The sequence below is a fragment of the Fusarium oxysporum genome, chromosome III (genome assembly GCF_013085055.1).
Source record: "Fusarium oxysporum Fo47 chromosome III, complete sequence".
Taxonomy (NCBI): domain Eukaryota; kingdom Fungi; phylum Ascomycota; class Sordariomycetes; order Hypocreales; family Nectriaceae; genus Fusarium; species Fusarium oxysporum.
In genome coordinates this window covers 957,974-972,752 of record NC_072842.1, presented here as the reverse complement: position 1 = coordinate 972,752, position 14,779 = coordinate 957,974, and the positions used below count along the sequence as shown (strand labels likewise).

Sequence of the window (14,779 nt, the reverse complement as noted above, 5' to 3'; positions counted from 1 at the left end):
GCGACGCGGTTTGGGGGGAGGAATTGAAGTGTCGCATTTCGAGATTGGGGGTTTCGGGACGCTATGCCCGAATTGCAGACAGGCGACATGCGATACCCGATAGCCGATGTGGCCATGTCATTGGCTGGGGGGTCATCATGACTCTTGACATGAAGCTCGGATTATCGTGGGCCGGCGGAGTCTGAATTCCTCCACCAAGAATCGTGGGGGATGAGGTAGCATGAGAGGAGCTACATTGGCGATCTGTGAGGAGTTGGCTCGCGATGTGTTTTATAGTTCCATTTGTCCTGATGGGGGTATCCTTCCATACGGCATCATATGTTCTAGACCTTGCTATATCATGTCTTGTCAAGGCGTAGTCAAGTTATATCCAAATCATTCCTCCTCATGACCACAAAATTCGGGTACTCCAAACCGAAATCTCGCCTCCCCAAATACCGAACCTCGCTATAACCGTCCGAAAAGCTCACTGCTTCTTCCAATCCTTCTTCTTCAAAGCTCTCGACTCTCCCAGTCCAATACCCATCAAAAAGCTCAGTCTCATAGTCATCCCAAGATACACAAACGGCACATTCCCCCAATCACTAGCATTCCACGCCATGACATCCCAATAAATCCTCGGCCCAAGCTCACTCATCGAAAACAAGTGTCCCAGGTCCGCAATAAGTAGTACAAGCAGGACCGTCCTCCAAACCCGCAAATCCGCTGTAGATCGCAGAACGAGCGCTTCGTTGAGCGCAAAGAAGAAGAACATATTGGCGAGCTGCGACATAGCTACAGATGTAGCCTTTGGTGTTTCTGCTGGTGCTGAAGATGCGTGAAGGAGAGATAGGTAGGTGTCTTGGCGGAAGTGAGTGTAGAAAGCGCCGGTGAGGGCAGAGATGGGTTCAAGAATGAGGAAGAAGATGCGGTAGATGGGATGGATGCGGAAAGCCACTTGGGCAGACCTTGGAGTTGGAGTGGCCATGATGAAGGTGAGTTGATGTGATCACGGAAGGTGAATTATGTCTCTGATATGTTGCTACGTGGTGATTATGAACAAGCTCTCAAAAACTTCAGTATGGATCCTTGACACGGGAAAAACTTGATCCACTGTCTTCCCCACGACAGCCCTGCAGCATTAAGCTTTGGAAGGGCTGCATCCTGAGACAAAGGTGAAGATTGCTGGAATTGAGATGCAATATTGGATATTTTAGCATGAGACCTACCGATCCCAACAATTTGCGACTTATAGCACTTGTCTTCGAAGGCCGTTCTTGAACCAGGGTGTTCCGTAGGGTAGCCATGACGTCCAGACTCAGGACACTTCGACCAAATTGTCGAGGTCTAGACCTTCAAGACTTAAAGCTTCAGGCTGAAGTCAATTCGAGCTTACAGAAATCCAGATCAACCCATATGGAGAATTTCCCAGCCGTGGCTGACTGGTTCCAAGGAGCCGGTATCGGACTGTCCGGTTCACCAATTGTAAGCCAAACCCAAGTTCTTCTCAGCGACTTGTCGATCCCTTCCTCAACTCAGTCAGATTTTTCGTTCTACGGGTTTCAGGGACTGATGTACGCAAATCTTTTTGCAAACAGTTTCGGGCTGTGAACCGTCCACTCACAAAGGGGAAATGCTGTTACTGTTCGGAGTAACAAAACGGCAGAATAAGGGTCTTCAGCCCCTGTGGATGAGATCAGTCAGTGAGCCCAGCTAAATCCGGGGTTGCTTTGGGGGATTAGCTTGTTTGGGGTGTTGATCCAGACCCCTGGATGACCTGGGCGCATTGAGTGTTGCACTGCGTGGGTTCTCGAAGTAACGCTGTTGTTGTGGTGAATCAATGTTGCACAGCCATTGGCCGTTGGAGGTCTCGTCAATAGGGATTAACGGCCTTGATATGAAAGCCCAACATTGCTGCTACGTTATAATCACAGTTATTGCATCGTTGCATTAGTCAGTGCCTGCAAATTTCTCTACTGAAAAGATTCAGCCCCGGAAATAAGAATACGGAAAGTTTGCATCGCCACTATTAAGTGTCTTTCGCCCTGTTTGGTAGGGTTGGCTGAGGATGGCTTGATGGAGGGGCGGCTAGCAACAGGTGCTACTGCTACCGTATTCAAGGGACCTCACCGCTACAGATTAAAAAAGCAAAGAGTTTTACGGAGTACCGTCATAATCTTTAGCCTCGTCAACAAGTAACTTCTTTCTTCAACTACGTTATATGAGCTTGTTCAAACCAGACCGAGGAAGAGAATCGCGGGCTCCGAGAAAACTGGAACCATACGATCCACCTCCGCTCGATAAATCAAGAATCGTTGTCCTTCCCGCATTCCAAGACTCCTTCTGGGGCAGCGCTAGCTCACAAGTGCATGTCATCGTGTACTGTAGATGGCGTTAAGCATGACTTGGGACCAGTCGCCTTACATCACCGCCAAGGGTCGTTCAGTATCGTGACTCGGCCTATGGAGCACTAGCCTTTGTTAAGAGATACTTTTGATCTCTTCCCTTTTCTAGACGACACCCTCTCCTTCTTTTATTCCCCTGATCACCGTTCTTCTGACTCGTCTTGTTGTGCTGTGCTGTACAGTACCTCCTGTGAAAACCCAACCAGGGACCCCCTGTTTTCCAGATCCCTTCAGTGGCAGTTCAGTTCGCCCTTTAAATTCAAGCCCCCCCTGTCTTCCGCCGACTTTACCGGGATTGCTAATCGCAACGGTTTTTTCTCAAGAAGCCTGCTCTTCCTCCCTCACATCCATCTCCATTCCTTTTTTACTCCTTTTCTGTTGTTCTTTTTCTGCTTTTCTGTTGGGATCAGCACAGAGCGTATAACGAGTACTAAAACACCCTCTGAAACCTCCGTCCTTTTTTTTCTTTTTGAGTTGTTTGCTTCGTGTACCGTTGCCACCCAACACCGAACGACCAACGACAGGAACGGGCCCAAATCAAGGTTCCGCGAAACTTAAAGAAGGCCTGAGACCGCCTCTGCGACCAGGCCATACCGACCGCCCGATCGTAAACAACAACGACAGAGGCCAAACCCTGCGACGAGCGCATTCATTTAGCTCGTTGTTCCTCACTGCTCGACTATTCGGTCAACTCGACATTCCTTCACATTCATCGTCGTTCGATTATTTGCATTTCCAGCTCTGATAGTTCCAGCACAGCCCGCTTTGATACACGTTCCTTTCTCTAGTTCGACGGTTTTGCTACCACCTCGATTATGACCAAGCGCATTTTCCCCATCAACGACTGGGCTCCTGCTCAAGAGGTCATGATGGAATCTCCCTCCGAATCTTCGTCCTTGGGCGTCTCGACGCCTGCCCAGACTGCGAACACCACTCTCCGCCCTGAAGCAGTCGCCATGCACACAGCTGCCCCCCCTCGAAACCGCAGCATGAGCCTTTCTATGCCCTGGCGACGACCTAAATCATTTGCTTTTGGTCATGACCATTCCCATTCGCAGCATCTTTCTCGGCATTTTAACGATCTCGCTGTTGACGATACCGAAGACGAGTTCCACGAACTGAATAGCGCCCATCACGAGGCCCAGCACCAACACCACTTCCACACTCCAGGTGCCAAGCAGATCAAAGGCATTTTTCGCCGCGCTTCGCTCTCGATCAACCGAATGGTTCATCGACGACCTTCGATTGCTGAAGATGTCGAACAACCCGAAACTGGTAGACCTACTACTTCATACAACAATGCGCACTCGACTTGGAGCCGTCTTCGACAAGCAACTGTTCGTCGTTCACGATCAATCTATGGATTCGACCTGAAGCATGACCAAAACGCCTACAACTATGAGAACCCTTCACATCTCCCGATTCCCGGTTTCCGTGGCGAGCCACCCGTCATTCCCAGCAACTCTGGAGCTGCTGCTAAGGCCTCAGCTGCTATGCAGAATGAATACCTCGCCCGTCAAGGCCTCTATAACATGTGGTTGAATCCTAGCACCAACGACGAGAGCAACGATCGTGAGAGCGGAATCGGAATTACAGTGACACTTCCTGGAGCCGAGAGTGAGACTGAGATAGAGCAAAATGCTGCTATTAGCACGATCGACTTTATCTCCAGACTTCCTGCAGAGCTCGCTATTCATGTCCTCGCAAACCTCGACGCTTCAGCACTCACCAAGGCCAGCATGGTTTGTAAGAACTGGAACAAGATTGTTAGCAACCAGCACATCTGGCGTGAGTCTTGTCTTCGCGAGACTACTGCCACTTATGCTACAAGTGAGCCCGTTGCGCCTGGAAGTGGTCTTGGAGTCCCTGCTATTTCACCGGCGAATGACTGGAAGGACATTTACCGTGTCAAGCAGGAGTTGAGCCAGCGATGGAAGACTGGCAAGGCCAGACCTGTCTACCTGAATGGACACAAGGATAGCATCTACTGCCTTCAGTTCGACGAGTAAGTTATTCGGTCCTTTTACAAGTGGTTTACTAACCTGAAAAGGCACAAAATCATTACTGGTTCCCGCGACAAGACGATTCGGGTTTGGGATATGCATACCCTTGAATGCACCCTCATTATTGGACCACCCGAGGTCATCGCCGAACCCGACATGCTCATTGACGAGGATGGCAACCCTACTCATTTCGCTTCAGGATCCTCTGACAACGAGAGGTCAAACTTCTCTATGCCTCGCAGTACATCATTCCCTACACATCACATGGCCTCTATTCTGTGCCTGCAGTATGACGACGAGATCCTGGTCACTGGATCCTCCGACTCTACCTGCATCGTTTACGACGTACGCGCAGGATACCGTCCTATTCGCCGACTCCGACACCACACCGCAGCTGTTCTCGATCTTGCCTTTGACGACAAGCATATCGTCACATGCAGCAAGGACTTCAGCATCTGTGTCTGGGATCGCCACACCGGCGACTTGATAAAGCAGCTTCGGGGACACAGCGGACCTGTTAACGCAGTACAGATGCGGGGCAACACCATCGTGTCTTGTTCGGGAGATTTCCGCGTCAAGTTGTGGAACATTGAAACAGGCAAAAATATTCGTGAGTTCACGGGACACACCAAGGGGCTTGCTTGCTCCCAATTCTCCGAAGATGGCCGATACATTGCATCTGCTGGTAACGACAAAGTTATCCGCATCTGGGATGCCAACACTGGCGAGTGTCTCCGTGAGATGCGCGCCCACGAGAACCTGGTTCGCAGTCTGCACATAGATAGTGTGAGCGGCCGACTGGTCTCTGGAAGCTACGACACCGACATCAAGGTGTGGGATATGGAGACTGGACACCAGCTGCTCGACTTTCCCAAGTGGCACGCAAGCTGGGTTTTGAGTGCGAAGAGTGATTACCGTCGCATTGTCAGCACAGGACAGGACCCCAAGATTTTGATAATGGATTTTGGTGCTGATGTTGATGGTATTGAGAATATCGAGAGTGCCAGGCCTCTTCAGATCGAGGGAGGGTTTATCTGAGCCCCGAGCATGCGACGGAACAATACGATTGGGCGGATACTAATATGCCAGACGAACACGATTGACCTGGCTTTACGACTTTATGACATGGAAGGGTTTGCTAGACTGATTTAAGATGTAAGGCAGCATTAGGGCATGTTGGATGGATATGGACATGGTGCATGCGTGCAACCTCATGGAGCACATTTGAGATTCGGCGATGGATCTATCGCTCATGAGGATTACTCGCCAATAGCGTTGATGAGCGATCTGGATCACATAGACTGCGTCTGGAGTTTATATAAACGAATTTACTTATTTACTGCTTTCGAGTCTTGGGATCCTCGAGTCTCTGACATTGTGCTTCGTTTCACGACGAACGGTGAATTAATTTGTTTAAGTGGTTACAGGGTTCAAGGCCGATGCGTGAAACAAGGGAGTCCGAGATCCACGGGAACGCGCATCGATATCGAAATGCGGGATGAAAAAAGGATGCGGAGTGAAACACATAGCGTGTGATGAATAAACGTAGATCATGTGAAGGGAATGGTTCAGAAACAGATTGCATGAACACGCACCCTGAATTAATATATTTCATGTCTGCATGTTCACAGTTCACCTGACTTTGATGGTCTATCCTGTGCTATATCGGGTAGGTGGTATAGATTTAGAGTAATTGTTGTACCACATGCAGGCAACCGTTGACCTTAAATGCGACTCTATTCTCAGATTGATGTGCATTGTGAGGAGGTGGATTGGGCTGGAATGCGCTTCATGGTGTGGCGGGATGTGGGGAGAGGTGTTTTGAAACAGGGGACCACAAGGGGACTTGTTGGTTGTGATGGCTTTAAAGCCACCAAGATTCAATATTTGCGTAGATCAATGGCATTAATTCAATATCGATAGCTCCAAAACTTGCTTTTTAACACTTTCATGCTCGGTGTTGACTCTGAATGGCTTCATAACCGCCACTACACAGCGAAAGCCAAGGAATAGATGAGACCCCTACTGTAAATCCCTTTAATTAGCATCACCTCAACGTACCGGAGCCACCTCGGCCACAACGTGATTAAGCGCTTAACAGATGGTAGTCGCGCGCGTGTTTAGAAGGGTCCTGCTAATAGCTGAGACAACGAGGGGGATTCTATGCCGTGGCGCAGAGAGAGTGGGAATGTCTTGTCTTGTAATTAAACGGACCATGGCGTAATGCTTCAGTGGGATAGGAATGTAGTTTCGTCTTGCATAGAGTTTTGGAGGAATGGTGGATGCATGGGTGACTGGAAATTAGAGTATGCGAAGCTAAAAGTTATCGATACCACGTTACTGGTAGCCACGGGTTATCTTTGCAGCGAGAGAGGCCACCCGCCTCTTTCGGTGTTACCGTGAATCATGGTTCTGAGATGTATGATCTGGTGGTTTGGACTTGTGATAACTTCTTTAGTCTCTAGACAAGAGAATTGCCGCTGTTTAGATCATGCCCCGGCTCTTTTGATCCGGGAGATGTAGCGTGAGCCACCCGCTGGCTTGTCCGGGGTCGTCCAGTGAAACAGGGCGCTAGACCGATTTCGTCGAGATAGAGGGTACTTTCCCTTTTTGTCGAGAGATCAAGGGTGTTCTCTTCGGTAACTGGATGAGCTTGTTCCCCTTTCCCGTCCTTTCTCTTCTCTGCATCATCGCCTCGACTTTCATCATCCTATACTCGTCAACCCATCCTTGACTTTTGTATCAAAATCTTTATCGTTTCATGTTTTGTTCTGGCCTGGTTGGCCTTGTTTGAAACGGTCCGTGATGCTACCATAGCCAATGACGATCACTCTGATCTGGTCTTTTTTTCTGCCCGCCCTTGTCTAGCTTCGGCCCCTTGGAAGAGTGAACAGACATTCAATGGACAACTCCACTCCAATGGCAGGTCCTCGGAGGCAAAGACGGCGGATGGCGTCCGAGGAAAGTTACCACGATGAGATCCCTGTTCCTGGTCAGGGCAATAATAAGGTAAGTCGAGTCAATAGTTCATGTCACATATAATCATCCCAACCGTGTATATCTATCCTTACCCTGTCTACTCTTCCCTTTCTTCCGTTCCATTTCAAGTCAGTCGAAAGCTACCACACCACACCCTCCACCACGACAGTCAGTCTTTATCGTGTGAACACGCGATCGCGTGTGTCTCTCCTTGCCTCTCTTTTTTATTCATATTCCTGCTTGTCTGGAACAGCGTCATCTTGATCACCACCCTCTCTTTTATTTTGCCTGCTTTTAAAGAACAAGCCAGCGCCCGTCTCTCCCTCGAATAGCTTTGTTTCTTGGCTTAAGATTTTTGGTCTTATTTTCTTTGACCTATCTACTTGGTAAGTTTCATCTGTGAACAAGCCTCAATATGCAAGCGGAACAGGGGACCGACAACACCTGCGAACCCTCATCTCAAGTGCCGCTTTCGAGCATTGCCGGCCGGATCATGTAAACAATTGATTCCTAGTGGTCTCAGCGCCTATAGATCCTGCTCTGCTGTACACCCTTTCGGTGCCACTGTCGAAAGCTGCCGAGATATATCATCACCTGCCTCACTTGGACTTGGACGGCTGTCGACAGTGTCAGGCTGCCAATTCGATTCAGATACTGCACCTCACTTTCGTTCTGCCAGTGCCAGTGCCATTGTTATTTTCTGCCTTATTTAGTCTCGTCTGTTCCTTCGTCCAACCTCTCTTTTCATCCTTTCTTCACCATTGTGCAGATCATTGTTCCCTTCCTTTGTTCACCTCGATCTAACACAAAACCCAACCCCAAACCTAGTTGATAGCTTTCTAGAGCTTAATACTGAGATCTTTTCTTTTCTCGCACATTACACTGCTTTCCCCAAAGTTACTTTTGCGCATGATTTTCTCCAATTTTCTCAGAACAAATATAAAAACACAGGCATACTGACTGCATCTTTCATAGCCATCCGCAACATCAACACACTCTCTAGAGCGATACTACACCTCTACACCCCAGAAACAACGATTTAGCTGGCTATTCATCGTCATCATGGGGCTTTCGACTATCGTCACGGCCTCCCTCTTGGCCATGCGCCTCTTCACCCTCCCAGCTTCGGCTGCTCCTCAGGCCATTGAGGTTGAGGTTGAGGTCGCTGCTCCCGCGGCCTCTGTGTCTACTGCCGCTCCGGCCTATCCTGCACCCCCCTCACCTGAGCCTGCCACTCCCGAGCCTCCTGCTTACTCGGCTGCCGCTGCTGCCGGTTCTTGGTGGTTGTCCGACATCAAGCGCCAGGGTGTCGTTGCCTATGGCTCTGCCGACTACAAGATCTTCCGCAACGTGAAAGACTACGGTGCCAAGGGTGATGGTAGCTCTGACGACACTGAGGCCATCAACGCCGCCTTCTCTGATGGCAACCGTTGTGGTAAGGGCTGTGACTCTTCTACTGTCACTCCCGCTCTCGTCTACTTCCCTGCTGGTACCTATGTCGTCTCCAAGCCTATTCTCCCCTACTACTACACCCACATGATCGGTGATGTCAACAACCTTCCTGTTCTCAAGCCAACTGCCAACTTTGAGGGCATGGCTGTCATTGACGTCGATCCCTATAACTCGGACGGTTCCAACTGGCACACCAACCAGAACAACTTCTTCCGACAGGTCCGCAACTTCAAGATTGATCTCACCGGTATGCCCAAGAGCTCCGGTACTGGTATCCACTGGCAAGTCGCCCAAGCTACCTCTCTTCAGAACATCGTCTTCCAGATGATTGAGGACCCTAGCGACGACAACAAACAGCAAGGTATCTTCATCGACAACGGCTCCGGTGGCTTCATGACCGACCTCACTTTCATTGGTGGTCGATACGGCGGTTTCTTTGGTAGTCAACAGTTCACCAGCCGAAACATGACTTTCCGCAACTGCAACACTGCCGTCTACATGAACTGGAACTGGTTGTGGACTCTCAACGGCCTTGACATCTCTGGCGCCAAGGTCGGCATTGACATGACTGCTGGCGGCAACGTTCAGAACGTCGGCTCTATTCTCCTTACTGACAGCAAGATTGCCAACACTGCAGTCGGTGTCCTGACCAACTACAATCCCGCCCAGCCCGATACCAACGGCACTCTTATCATCGACAACGTCGACATGTCCTCTGCTGTCCCTGTCGCCGTCAAGGGTGGTGGATCTAGTGCTACTATCCTCCCCGGCAACGCCAAGATTGCATCGTGGGTCCAAGGTCGTGCCTACACCGGCGGCAGTGGTAAAGCTATCCAGGCTACTCAGACTCCTGTCACCAAGCCCAAGGCTCTTCTCGATACCAAGGGTAACGTCGTCACCAAGAGCAAGCCTCAGTACAACAGTGTCCCCGCTGCCAACTTCATCTCCGTCAAGTCAAAGGGTGCCAAGGGTGATGGCAAGACTGATGATACTGCCGCCATTCAGGCTGTCTTCAACAGTGTCCAAGATGGTCAGATCGTTTACTTCGACCACGGCGCTTATGTCATTACCGATACTGTCAAGGTTCCCAAGAACATCAAGATTGTTGGCGAGGTCTGGCCTCTCATCATGGCTGGTGGTAACAAAAACTTCAAGGATCAAGCCAACCCCAAGCCCGTCTGGCAAGTCGGTCAAGCTGGTGATGTCGGCAACGTCGAGATCCAGGACCTCATGTTTGAGACTCTCGGACCCCAGCCCGGTGCCATCTTGATGGAGTTCAACGTCGCTGGTTCTACTCCCGGCTCCGCTGGTCTCTTTGATGTCCACTTCCGCGTCGGTGGCTCTGCCGGTACTCAACTCCAGTCTGACACCTGCAAGAAGACTCCCGACGTCAAGACCGAACCCAAACCCGAATGCCTCGGCGCCTTCATGCTCTTCCACATGACTAAGCAGTCTAGCTGCTACCTCGAGAACACCTGGTTCTGGGTTGCCGACCACGAGCTCGACCTTAGCGATCACTCTCAGATCAACCTCTACAACGGCCGCGGAGTTCTGATTGAGAGCACCAAGGGTGCTTGGCTGTGGGGTACCGCTTCCGAGCACAGCGTTCTCTACAACTACCACCTTGAGAATGCCTCTAATGTCTACATGTCGCTCATCCAGACCGAGACTGCTTACATGCAGGGCAACCCTGACGCGACCGTCCCCTTCACCGTGAACAAGAAGTATTTCGACCCTGACTTCAAGGCCACCTGCACCGGTACCTCTGAGCGATGTGCCCGTACCTGGGGTCTCCGCGCTGTCAACTCCAAGGATGTCTTCATCTATGGAGGGGGCCTCTACAGCTTCTTCGACAACTACGACCAGGTCTGTGTCGGCCAGAACAACTGCCAGGACAACATGATCGACATTGAGAGCTCCCAGGTGCACCTTTACGGCATCAGCACCAAGGCCTCTGTTAACATGGTCAATGTTGATGGCAAGTCGGCGGTCCTCGACAAGGACAACCGCAACAACTTCTGCGCCGCCATCGCGCTCTTCTCATCTTAGGAAGATGAAGTCAACGCGCCACCTTATGGTGTGCCTCCTTACGCATAGCCAGCGCGAATACCCGAGCGACACATGCTCATTGCTGATTATGTGCTTTGAACGTGCCTTTGATTTTCTTTCTCTTTCTTCTTTTTTCCATAGGGTCTTTTTGTTCCAGGATGGAACTGGAGTTTCGGATAGTAAGCGATGACAAACGCTTTTGATAACTGCACCTTACCTTTGAGTAGACAGGGTAGCTGAATGAATCAAGTTGAGACAAGAAATGTGACCCCCAAATGTGACATTTTTGTGAGTGTGATATGCTGTGCTGTGATGTTATGACGTAAGGAAGCCAGATGTGATGTTTGACCGCGGGACGTTGTGGTCACAAGGCGGTTGGTGGACAGAGCCCAAGAACAAAGAGCAAACAACCACATAAAACGAGAGGAGACTAGAAAGAGCTCGAATAAAACGCAAGTCAATCTTGTATACAGAGTGTGTTTTGCCTCTGTATGAGAAGGACTACGAAAAGGCAAAAGATGCTGGTGGAAATCGAACCATCAAATCAGCAAAAGCGAAGCCGAGTCCCGAAGGAGATGAGAGGCGGAGTGATGAAAGGAAGAGTTACACCACTCCGCCAAAGTTCAGTTGTTTTTAGCTACTTCGCTGAAAGAGAGAGCAATAGAATGAATTATCAAGGCTGATTCCATGTCTTGGAGGAAGGTTAGCGTGGCACCGTGGCGTTGATGTTGCCTGGTGTTGGTGCAGGGGTTATGTTGATCCATGGCTGAACGCCAAGCAAGGTTAGTATGCTTAGCCCAGCAGATTCAGGCACAGAGAACAAGACTCTGTATGGTTAAAGAGAACAAGTAAATTATTAGTTTCTTTTATCTATGCCTCGCTTAAAATTGAGAACATTGTAAAATCGAGACGGGAAAGATGCAGCATGGTTGCAAAAAAAATAGAGGCTCAAGGGTAGCTAACATTCGAACTCATGACCAAAAAGCGAAGTCTCCCGAGGGAGAGGTTTCTTTGGAGATGCAACCGGAGTACAGTTGAGTTAAAGATGTAGCTACTTCGCTGGGAGTACTGCAAGTTGGTCTGGTCTATAAGGCTGTGGTGTTGGTTGAACTAGGGTGTCTCGCAGCACATCTTTCCAAGCTGGAGCTTTTGCAAGTCAACGGGAAGCTTGCCTGACTGAGGGGATGTTATTACAAGAACATCAAAAAGGTATCTATATATTTAATATGTCATGTCTAAAAGTATTGTCTCTCTGGTCCAGAAAAGTCCAAAAGAAGTGGTCAGTATGGCCATCCATGTTCGCATTGCGCCTCGAACTGCAGGACTCTAGCCTGGCAAAAAGCGAAGGCTTAACATCCGGAGATGGTCAAGCAAGGTTGGTTCAGTTGAGCTATTGAGCACGTATTTCTCGCTACTTCGCTGGTAGCTGTTTGTTTGCTTTGGCATATAAGCGACTGTTCTTTGTCGCTGTTGTTGTTGGGTGGAGAGTTGTGGTGATGTGCTGCAGGGGTTGTTAGCGGGTGTGGGGTTCTGGAGCCGGCGTTGAGTCACCTCGCCGAGATACCCCTGCACTCAGAGCTCTGGGACTCAACTACTCATGGAAACTAGTTCACGAGGAGATCAAAATGCAAAGTCTTAATTAATGATCTGGTGTAAGAAGATTACGCCAATAGCGAGTGGTTGATTAGAGATGCTTGGGAATGTATGTGTGATACAAGGTTCTGCCTATTTTGACCGACTGATGTCCATCATTCATTCGGTTAGATCTGCCATGGTTGGTGCCCGTTGACAGCGACAGCTAAACTCGCCGAGAGCACTCCTCTCCAGATACTGGTAGTATCGTTGTGTTGCTTCAGCAAAATGTCGTGGACAAGGAAAGAGTTTATAGGGCCTGTGCCGCCTCCACCTTGTTTCACCCCGAAGTTCTCAGAGACATGTACGAAAAAGCGGGCTTCTAACAATGGCCATGGCACTGATGATGCTCTCACTGTCACCCGAATACTTGAAGCAGCTGATATCCCATGCTGTATGGTTGGGATATGTGCTCTCATATTTTATGGAGCTGCCAGAGTGCGTCACGTATGTTTCTGGGTCACTTGAATACGGGTGACACCGTTGACATTCAATAGGACTGGGAAATCTGTGTCCCGCCACATCTCCTTGATAAAGTTGTAGCATTGTTAAAGTCAGATCCTCATTCCGCCACTTACCACGTCGCGGAGCCCTGGGACACATGGAGCTCATCTCTATTGCATACTTGGCACCGATTCAAACATCATGAAACCAACTTCTCTTTTGTCCTTGTTCCCGACAGGGATGTCCACATTGTCTGTGAACCCCCCAACTTCACTCGCAGCCTTCGAGGACTACCTTATCCCAGACTAGACGTCTTTATACAAAGCTGTCTAGACTCTGGAGATGAACTACAGCTCTGCGATGTGATTGACGGTACTGACTTGCTGGAGGAATGGGGAGAAAAGAACCTTGAACTAGACGGTACAAACGACGTCGAATGGGCTAATGAAGCAACTAGGAGGAGTGATGAATACAAAGGCGGGAAGTATCCCAACTGGTCGCCTTTTGCATGCAATCGAAAAAGCAGAAGAGCTATGTGGCAGTCCTACGTACGAACAAAGAGGGATAGAATGGATTGGACCAAGCCGAGCCATGTGTTTACTACCCAGTATCATATTATCGATACTCAAGATTCGTGGACTGTTCTCTCAGATGATTACTAGAAGCAAGGAAGACGAGAAACATGGCTGCACTTACCAGTTATACAGACTCACAGCAGTAGGCCTTACGCGACGTTTTATGGACAGACCGATATTGCTAAGAAGTCCATTCGGTCTCGACTTTGACCTTGCACAAGCATAATCGGTACTCGAACTTTATCTCTTGTGTGTTTAAGCCCATCAAAACCATCACCAATCGCCCACGTCCTTCACAATGTCTCAGCTAATCACTACCACCCTCACCACCATCCAGGCCAGTGTGTAATTTTCGCTGGAACCGGACTTGGGGAGCTCGAGGCCTTGATCCTAAAAGACAAAATACTGAGGTAAATTTAGTATAGCTTAGGTAACTTTGTAAGACTTTATAAATATCCTTGCATTCAGAAAAGAATGTTCGTGGACATTGCTCTCTCAAACCAGTCGTTTTGATGTAAGCATATATGCCGCGATATCTAAACTCGTCACTTAGCCATTGTTAAGAGAAGGGGCCCTCGAACTTATCACGCCTCACGTCGGAACAACTCAATGATGACAAGTGCCAATCATTGCCTTGACTTGCCAGGTCGAAGGAAGCTCCCGTACATAGATGAAAGGAAAGAAAGCGATTAGACTATTTGGATATAATTTCCCTATTCAGAAAAAATGGAAGGGACATCGGAGAGTAGAGTGAGCGTCTGTCGAAGAAGTGGCACCGAGAGTTTTGCAAGGTATTCTAGATTAAAAAGTGTGATAAGACGGTTCGCAAGGAGATAAAAGGGTCCTTCAACTAGAGTAGAAGATGAGATGGTAAAAAGCAAAGGGGCGCATGTCTTGCAGCTTGGACTCGAACCTGTGATACTAATGACAAAAAAAGCGAAGGGAGCGTTCTGGGATTCCGGACTCCCCGCTCGACCATGTTAGTAATTGGGTATATCCAATATTTGGTGTGTGCAACTACTTCGCTGGTGGCCAAATCTTTTGTTTTGGTATACAAGGGTATGTAGGTCGCTCTTAGAGTTATGTGCGTGAACCTACTGCTCGTGGCTCCGGGGCTGTGGCCTGGGGGTACGCGAAGAAACAAGAGAATGTATAACATTAGTATGTTAGTTACGATTGGGGAACTCTCATATTTATATTAGATACACTAAAAAAGAAGAATGAGTAAGGACATGTTATAATAGGAGCTCAGGAGTTCGAA

General features: G+C 49.1%; 4 protein-coding genes across 4 annotated transcripts; 3 read left to right on the top strand and 1 right to left on the bottom strand.

Annotated features, from left to right (window-relative positions):
- Positions 1 to 207: 207 nt before the first annotated feature.
- Positions 208 to 1,087, bottom strand: FOBCDRAFT_216939 (uncharacterized protein). Its single transcript, XM_031175548.3, has one exon. It carries the CDS (start codon positions 965 to 967, stop codon positions 467 to 469), a length of 501 nt encoding a protein of 166 aa, XP_031046681.2. The 5' UTR covers positions 968 to 1,087; the 3' UTR covers positions 208 to 466.
- A 1,984-nt stretch (positions 1,088 to 3,071) lies between these two features.
- On the top strand, positions 3,072 to 5,759 carry FOBCDRAFT_19858 (WD40-repeat-containing domain protein). Its single transcript, XM_031175545.3, has 2 exons — positions 3,072 to 4,389; positions 4,435 to 5,759. The coding sequence occupies exons 1-2, from the start codon at positions 3,200 to 3,202 to the stop codon at positions 5,423 to 5,425; spliced, it is 2,181 nt and encodes a 726-aa protein (XP_031046678.2). The 5' UTR covers positions 3,072 to 3,199; the 3' UTR covers positions 5,426 to 5,759.
- Positions 5,760 to 7,105: 1,346 nt separating this feature from the next.
- On the top strand, positions 7,106 to 11,167 carry FOBCDRAFT_216935 (pectate lyase superfamily protein-domain-containing protein). The gene is made up of 2 exons (XM_031175542.3): positions 7,106 to 7,396; positions 8,342 to 11,167. Exons 1-2 carry the CDS (start codon positions 7,289 to 7,291, stop codon positions 10,865 to 10,867), a joined length of 2,634 nt encoding a protein of 877 aa, XP_031046675.3. The 5' UTR covers positions 7,106 to 7,288; the 3' UTR covers positions 10,868 to 11,167.
- A 1,421-nt stretch (positions 11,168 to 12,588) lies between these two features.
- Positions 12,589 to 13,605, top strand: FOBCDRAFT_316624 (uncharacterized protein; the record flags this gene model as incomplete). Its single annotated transcript, XM_054703718.2, has 2 exons — positions 12,589 to 12,946; positions 12,997 to 13,605. The coding sequence occupies exons 1-2, from the start codon at positions 12,728 to 12,730 to the stop codon at positions 13,603 to 13,605; spliced, it is 828 nt and encodes a 275-aa protein (XP_054559693.1). The 5' UTR covers positions 12,589 to 12,727.
- Positions 13,606 to 14,779: the final 1,174 nt, after the last annotated feature.